The sequence below is a fragment of the Helobdella robusta genome (assembly GCF_000326865.2).
Source record: "Helobdella robusta unplaced genomic scaffold HELROscaffold_38, whole genome shotgun sequence".
Lineage (NCBI taxonomy): Eukaryota > Metazoa > Annelida > Clitellata > Rhynchobdellida > Glossiphoniidae > Helobdella > Helobdella robusta.
In genome coordinates, this window is record NW_008704829.1 from 49046 (window position 1) to 58075 (window position 9030).

The 9030-nt window shown below is 39.1% G+C and overlaps 1 protein-coding gene across 1 annotated transcript in view; it reads left to right on the forward strand.

Moving 5' to 3' along the window:
* Nucleotides 1-926: 926 nt before the first annotated feature.
* HELRODRAFT_208518 (hypothetical protein) overlaps nt 927-9030 on the forward strand; it is a 15454-nt gene continuing 7350 nt past the window's right edge. The window contains exons 1-11 of the mRNA XM_009023971.1: nt 927-1030; nt 3283-3388; nt 4419-4592; nt 5989-6058; nt 6159-6258; nt 6678-6731; nt 7131-7232; nt 7530-7702; nt 7951-8060; nt 8429-8520; nt 8924-9030. Coding sequence (XP_009022219.1) covers nt 943-1030; nt 3283-3388; nt 4419-4592; nt 5989-6058; nt 6159-6258; nt 6678-6731; nt 7131-7232; nt 7530-7702; nt 7951-8060; nt 8429-8520; nt 8924-9030 — 1176 coding nt within the window. The 5' untranslated portion in view covers nt 927-942. The remainder of the gene's footprint in view (nt 1031-3282; nt 3389-4418; nt 4593-5988; nt 6059-6158; nt 6259-6677; nt 6732-7130; nt 7233-7529; nt 7703-7950; nt 8061-8428; nt 8521-8923) is intronic.

Below are 9030 nucleotides of genomic sequence, written 5' to 3' on the forward strand. Positions count from 1 at the left end.
TATTTCACACACACACACACACACACACACACACACACACACACACACACAAACACTCACACACATATATATATATATATATATATATATATATACATATATATATATATATATATATATGTGTGTGTGTTTGTGTGTGTGTGTGTGTGCTTGTTATTATTATTATTATTATCATTAAAATTTATGAAGCGCTTATCAAAAATAATAGTGTTAATTTTTCAAAAGCGCTATCCTATAATTAACAGAAATAACTGAAAAAGTAGATAAAATAAACCACAAATAAATCAGTTCACAGTTATTGATTAAATAAATGAGTCTTCAAATTCTTCCTAAAGTTTTCAATTCCTGAATTGCACACCCTCAACGGGTGGTTATATATATATATATATATATATATATATATATATATATATATATATATATAAAACTTCTCGTTTGTAGTTATTTTAAGATCTCGTCTCGTTTGTCTCGTCTTGAGCTCTCAGTGTCTTAGTCTTGTCTTGTTTTTAAAAAAAACCGTCTTGTCACAGCCCTGAAGTTGTAAACCGTTTTTACTAAATGTTTATGATACGTGAATACGTGAATTATCCTCCGAGATTTCTTTGTAGGGCATGGCCCCTTTTCTTTCCTCAATTGATGTTACGCTGAGTTAGCTGAGTGGTCATGAGGTCTTTAGAATGTCATGTGACCTTATGAGATGTCATTTTGTAAGGTTATGGTGAGATTAAAATTTGTGATTGCTGTGCAATCGGCGTGATGTCACGGCCTGGTTGCCTTGCGCTATTCTAAGTTATTTTTTTTTGGCGTAACATTGACAATCGTACAACAACAATAACAATGATGACATCAACAATGACGTCTTACAACAACAAAAATGATGACACTGATGAATATGCATGAGTACGATGACCCATCTCTCTTCCAAAGGTCAACAATGTGGACATGTTCAGAGCCCGCCATGAAAAGGCAGCCAACGTCTTGAAGGCAGCTGATGATGTTGTTGACCTGGTGCTTGCTTATAACCCGGAGGGTTTGTATTTCATCAGCTGTTTGGTTTGCTGTGTTATGTTTACTTGATTTCTGTTGTTGTTTTTCGGTGTTTGAATTGTTGTGCCGTGTTGTTGGAAGCTGGCTGTACCATTTGTTGTTTGGTTTGTTGGATGTAATGTTGTTTTGTCTCATATGTCATCTGATATGTTGCTGGGTTTCTGAATGGCTGGTTGCTTGATATTTTGTTTTTGGGACAGTGTTGTTATTGTTGTTGTTGTTGTTGTTGTTATTCTTAATGTTGTTTGTTGGACTTGATGTGAAACTGATGTTATGTTGTTGTTGTTGTTGTTGTATTTTGCCTCAGCGTCATTCTCACTTAGGCGTTGAACAGCTAACAAGCTGGTTGACATGCTTGGTTGCTGGTGTTCAGCCAAAACTAATGGATGCATTTGAAACATTTTTTTAAGTGTTTCAAACACGTCACATACAGTTTTTTTTACCACTAACACCCCAATCAATCAATAACATTAACAATAATCACAAATCATTAACATGCCAACATTGTCAAATTGAAAGGTCGTCATCGCATCGTAATGGCTGGTCATGACTCGTCAATATTGTTTTATTTGCGTGTTATTAATGTCGTCGTCGTTGTGGTTGTTGGTGTGGTTGGCTGATTGTCTGCAAGTTACTCATTGACTGCATTTGTGATGACGATGAAGATGACGATGGGGATGATGATGGGGATGATGACGATGAAGATGATGATGGGCATGATGATGATGGGGATGAAGATGATGATGGGGATGATGATGGGGATGATGACGATGAAGATGATGATGGGCATGATGATGATGGAGATGAAGATGATGATGGGGATGATGATGGGGATGATGACGATGAAGATGATGATGGGCATGATGATGATGGGGATGAAGATGATGATGGGGATGATGATGGGGATGATGACGATGAAGATGATGATGGGCATGATGATGATGGAGATGAAGATGATGATGGGGATGATGATGGGGATGATGACGATGAAGATGATGATGGGCATGATGATGATGGGGATGAAGATGATGATGGGGATGATGATGGGGATGATGACGATGAAGATGATGATGGGCATGATGATGATGGGGATGAAGATGATGATGGGCATGAAGATGATGATGATAAAAATGATGATGGTGGAGATGATGATGAGGATGATGACGATGAAGATGACGATGACGATGAAGATGATGATGACGTTGAGTATGATGATGTTGGTTTCGATGACTATGATGATGGTAGTATGTAGTAACAGCCATCTGATGTTCAAGACAGCACGCATATCTCCTGTTGAATCATATCGATAGCACGCACAGTTGTCGTTTGAGTTTTAATGTATAATAGTTACAACATGTTCAATTCAATACATTTTCAACATTTAAAACCACTGCGCTAAGTTTTTCAGTGTATTTTCTTACATGCAAAAACTTACTGATCTTAATTAATGAAGTTATCCGGCTTACAGATGTTAGTTGATATTGTATTTGTGTGCATGTGTTTGTGTGTGTGTTTGGTTGTGGTGTGTGTGTGTTTGTGTTGTGTGTTGTGTGTGTGTGGTGTACGTATAATGCATCTTCCTCACACGTACAACTCCATTTGCGATTGTTGGTCTCGTTATTGAAATGTTTTCTTTTGTCATATTCTATCTGTCTTGTATTGCACGTTACATTTCTACCGCTGGCGTCACACGTGCGGGCACACTTTCAAATGTGTGATCGTTGCTGTTCAATTTAATTGATGGATCGACTTTGCAGGCGATGGTGGGTGGATGTTCTGCTGAAATGTTTCTTATTAGTTTGCGTCATATTTTTTTTGGACGTTGTCTCACGTTTTCAAAGCGCTGAGCGCGTGATACTGCGTGCCGACGTCTGCCGTGTTAACTGTTCAATTAATATGGACCAGTAGTGCAGTTTTATGACGTTCACAAGTTTTTGCTGCCAACCCTGAACGATAATAATGTTATTCAGCTGATACTAACTCGGAGTGACAACAAACAACCAAATGCCTCGCTATCTAAATTCAATCAAGCAATCAATCAATCAACCAGTCAGCTTTCGCTTAACAAACAACCAACCCAACAACTAATCAACCAACTATCCATCAAACCAAACAACCAATCCACCTTACACCCAACCATCCATTCAATCAACCAACCATCTAACCAACCAAACAACCAACTAACCAGCCCATCTTCCATCCAACAAACCAATCAACCAACCAACCGACCAACAGAATACAACAGATTTGAAGCGAAGGTCTACGAGTTGAGACAGCAGTTGATCCGATCCACCAGTCGGCTGACACTGAGGACTACCAAGAAGAAGACGCTGTTTGTCAGGTATGCTCATGCAGTTATTATTATTATTATTATTATTATTATTATTATTATTATTATTATTATTATTATTATTATTATGTTATTCACTCTAATGACATTCCTCAGAGGATTGTTTGTACTGTGGTTAAATGCTTTGTTGAACAAATAACTTTTTAACTCTCTTCTGAAATCTTCTTCTGGAGCAAATTATGTTGCGATTATGTCTACAGTACTGAGTACGCTCATGTAAGATATCATCAACACAACATCTACCAACATAACAAAAATTAACAACAAATTTTGTCTCACCATCATCGTCGTCGTCGTCATCATCACTGTAACGTTGTAGCTGCACGTAATCTAGTAGAAGGATTCTATCGAGTAAGGACATCTGGAATCACTAATCACTTTTTTGTATTAACGAACTTGGTTCACCGATAAAATGATCAAGTTCTGGCTTATGTGACTAGTTTTCTTATTTATAATCCGGCTATGTGCTGGCTGCATCGATTTCTCATATATTTTATAGTCTTCTTCATCGATAGCATTATTTAATGTGACATTGATGAATGCACTCGGAAAAAAAATGTTTTTTTTTTGCATTTATATAACTTTTATGCATGTCCGTATACATATCCGAACATTTATGCAGTGTCTATTTTTAGGTACGAAGTAAAACATATTAGCATAGAAATATCTCTTCATTTCTTTATTATTTCGTAGCGTGCTACAACATCATGCGCTCACATGCACACTCATAAATGCTTTAAACGCACTTATTTACGCACTTAAACGCACATAAGCCAATTCTTAATCATTGAATTTTCAATTGGACTTTTTTTTTATAAAGACCCACACATCTTCGAAAGTAACTCACGCACGTTCTAGCACGTTCCACAGAGCGCTGCTAATCCTTCCAACAAGCATTTCCGCTCATATCAACGCGGCCTCAGTCGCACTGTCACACCGAACTCCACTCCAAACATGCAATCCTCGCACATCCACACACACTCGCTTAAAGACCGACCTTCAAACATTCAAACGCCCACAGAGCCCTCTTCGATTATGACCCCTCGAAGGACAAGGACCTGCCGGCTCGGGGACTGGCCTTCTGTTACGGGGACATCCTGCACGTAACGAACGCCAGCGATGATGAGTGGTGGCAGGCCCGGAGGATCGTGCCTGGCTCCGACGACGGTCTCGGCATCATCCCAAGCAAGAACAGGTTTTCCGAAATTTTTTCTATTTTGCCGTCAACTCGTTTGCACTGGCAAACGATCAGCCGAATTAGGAAAGCCGTCATTCACATCTAGTGATGTTATGCTTGCCTCGTGCTCTACGATTTGATTTTTAGGTATTTGTTCAGAATTTTCACAACTCCCAAAATTTTCTTCATCGGTCACCAGTGTGCACGGAAGGCTTAACGTTCGTGCCATGCTGGACCAACACCAGTGGTGTTGCTTACTCTATATTGAATTGTAAATAAATATAAATGGTAAATTGTAAATAGTTTTTTTTCTTGTAAGAATTTCTCAAACTTTATTTTCATGAGCAGCTTGAATTCTTTCTATTATTATTATTATTATTATTATTATTATTATTATTATTATTATTATTATTATTATTCCTCCTTACTCACCAATCATTACGTTACATTACTTAATTTTATCTGGTTGTATGTTGTAACATTACACGTAAGGTTACAAAAATACGAAGCTATGGTTATAATATCATGACGTAATTTACACGTAACATGGGTTTACGTAAATTTCGAACTTAATATAATCGTGGACGTAATACATAAACATGGCGTAACGCTAACAAAATGTAGTAGCATAATCATGACGTAATATACATGGCGTAGATATAAATATGACGTCATGCAACTCTCTACGAATATGACGCGATGTAACGTGTAATGTAATATAGATTAATATTCATGACGTAATCTAACATGACGCAATATTTGCATTACTTAATAATAGGCGTGACGTAATATAATGGTGACGTAATATAATAGTGACGTAACTTAATAGTGACGTAATCGTGACGTAGTATAAACTTTACGTAACCTAATATTGACGTAATATAATCGTGACGTAATATAATTGTGACGTAACTTAATAGTGACGTAATCAAATCGTGACGTAGTATGAACTTTACGTAACTTAATCGTGACGTAATATAATCGTGAGGTAGTATAGACGTGACCTAATACAAATATGGCATAATGTAATAAGAGAAACTCAATCACTGTATAGCATATTATTGCGCAAAATGAGTATAAGTATGACGTCATATCCTGACGCGCAATAACACAGGTTGACGTAATGAAATAAAATCGTGACGTAATATCACGTGACGTAACAATCCTTAATGTGAAGTGACGTGACTTGATGTGATGTGACGTAATGTAGTGACATGGCGTGACGTCACACAGCCTACGTAACGCCTAATGATGTCATATAAAAAAAACAAAAAATATCCATTTTTATAATATGACGCAATGCAACCTAACATAACATGACATGACTTAATAGGACATAGTGTGGCGTAATGTGACGTAATATGACGTCACGTTATATTGGATGACGTAGTAACTCGGTGTGACGTAAACGCAGGATCGAAAGAAAGGAGAAGACGCGGCTGAAGAATGTGAAGTTCCTATCAAGAGAAGCTGACGGGAAAGGGGTTTGTTGTGGTGTGGCGTGGTGTAGCTTGGTGTGGTTTGGTGTGGCTTGGTGTGGCGTATCACCCGAATAATTTTTTTTTAAATGAAACTTGACATCAGTCTTTGGAAAGGAAGAAGAAGTCGTTATTTGGTCGGAGGCTGTCCTTGACAAGGAGTAGTGAGAAGAGTAAGAGTCTCGATGGTTTGTCGCAAGAACCAGGTGTGTATGTATGTGTGTGTGTGTATTTGTATGTGTGTATGAGTGTGTGTGTGGGTATTGGTATGTGTGTGCGTGCGTGTGCCTGCGTGTGTGTGCCGAATTATGAATGACCATTATTGGTGTTTTTATGTCGAATCATTCCTTGGTATGTTGCGATAGAAAGTTAGAAAGTTAAGAATAGTCTTGATCGGTTGTAATCCTTCCAACTGTTAACACCTGCATACATTCACACTCGTCAATGAAGATCGCTTGATTATGTCATGTTATGTCATGTTATGTTATGTTGGCCTGGTTATTTTCTCTTGTTTTTCAATCCTTCAATCATTCTCTTGTTTTTCAATCATTTCAATCTTGTTATTATGGCCCTCCGGGCAGTTTTGTCAATAAATATAATACAATATAAATTCCATTTCGGCCAGTATCCAATCTGGAGGAGCCCATTCTGACGTACGAAGTCGTCGTCCAGCAAGAATGTTCGTGCCATACATTTATTTTCTTTAATTCGTTTTTATGTTCCATTGCAATGCTTTAATGATATTAATAATAATAATAATAATAATAGTTATTATTATTGTTGTTGTTATTATTATTATTATTATGTTTATCATACTCTATGCTTATCATAAAATTTGATTGATAACGCCAAAATAATAAGAATGATTGAACCCCATTTGAACAATTAAACCAGCCCCCTCTAATATGTACTCACTTGCAGTGACGAGCATTTTAGATTAATAGGATTTTATAATTATTTCATTATTGATATTTGGTATTTGGAGTTGGAAAAATAGAAGGATGTTCTCATTACTGTTAATTATTGCTGCTACTGGGGTTGTTAGTTAGGACGGTTTATACGTAATAACGCCCCACAGTGCAGTACGTAAGACCCCTGGTGTTGGTTGGTTTGTTGAAGGAGGCCATCAGCGGCGACCTCATACTCGAGTACCCTGACCTCTTCGCTAACTGCTTGCCTCGTTAGTATCTGTCTGGTTGTTTGTCTGTCTGGTTGATGGTCTGTCTGGTTGTCAGCCTGGGTTTTTAATTGTCTGGTTGCTGGTCTGACTGGTTGTTTTGCACTGTGTTTGTCGATGATTTCTCTCTTCTCTGCTGCAGTTTTCGTTGTTTTTTCACTATACAAAATTTCTTGTTTTTCCATCATGTATCCTTGCAACGGCAGAGTCATTGTCATCATTGTTAACATCACGTAAGCTGCAAACACCACATCGTCCGCTAAGTTCAGACAACACCCGCCACACCCGCTACAAACGCAGACACGACGCGACCGAAACGCGACTACGAGGTAGACGGGCAGGACTATCACTTCGTAGCCTCGAGACAGCAGATGGAGGAGGATATTGAGAGGGGACTTTTCATAGAGGCCGGTCAGTACAATGGAAATCTGTACGGCACCAGTCTGGCCTCTATATTGAGAGTGGCGTCTGAGGTGAGGTGTGGCTGTCTAGTGGTGTCTGATGCGGTTGTCTGCTGTCTGGTGTGTCTACTATATAGTAGTAGTTAATTGCTTGTTTTATTTTAAATGTTAATCGCTCAATTTGTACTTCATACATTTATTCAATTATTCATCTCATTCATGTACTTATTTATATTTATTTTCATTTCAATTTCATTACACACATACACACACACACACCACACACACGCGCGCGCGCACACACACACACACACATACAGGACAAGCACTGCATTCTGGATGTGAGTCCCAACGCCATAAAGAGGCTGCAGATGAATGGATTGTATCCCATCACGATCCTCGTCAAGCCTGCAACCATCAGTACCATCCAGTTAGTTCATATGTGCTCTTGTGTCGTTGTGCGTGCTGTTTCGTATGTGTGAAGGTGGATGTGTAGGCGTGTGTGTGTGTGTGTGCGTGTGTGTGTGTGTGTGCGTGTTTAGGCGTGTGTGTGTGTGTGTAGGTGTGCGTGTGTGTGTGTAGGTGTGCGTGTGTGTGTGTGTGCGTGTGATTTGATGTACTTAGTATTCAACCAGGCGTTTTAAAACCTGATAACAATGATATTAATATTAGTGGCGATGATAATGATTATGATGACGATGATAGTTTTGATGATAAGGATGATGATGATGATGATTTTTATGATGGTGGTGGTGATGATGATGATGACGATGATGATGGTAATGATTGTTTCCGAAGGGCGTGGAATCGTCGCCTGAACGAGGGTGAAGCTCGCAAAGTCTACGAGAACAATTTGAAGCTGGAGCAATCCTATGCCGACTACCTTACTGGTAGGTTGGATGGATGGATGGATGGTCGGTTGCTAAAATGGATGGATGGTTGGATGGCTGGCTGACTGGCTGGTTGGTTGGTTGGTTGGTTAGCTGAACGGTTGGCTGGTTGGTTGGTTGGTTGGATGGTTGGTTGATTGATTGGTTGGTTGGTTGGCTCTTTAGTTGGTTGGCTGGTTAGTTGGTTGGCTGGCTGGTTGGTTGGTAGGCTGGTTGGTTGCTAAATATGAATAGATAGTTGGCTGGTTGGTTGGCTGGTTAGCTGGTTGCTGGTTGGTCGGTTGGTTGGTCGGTTGGTTGGTTGGTCGGTTGGTTGGTCGGTTGGATGGTTGGTTGACATCATGAATGACATCATCCTCACAACATGAATGACGTCATCGTCACTACCATGACAACATGACAGCAATAGTGATTGGAGACCAGGCAGAAGAGGTATACGCCAGTGTGAAAGATGTCATCTGGAACCAATCCAGCTCCTACATCTGGGTTCCTGCTGATCCGTTCTCCTGA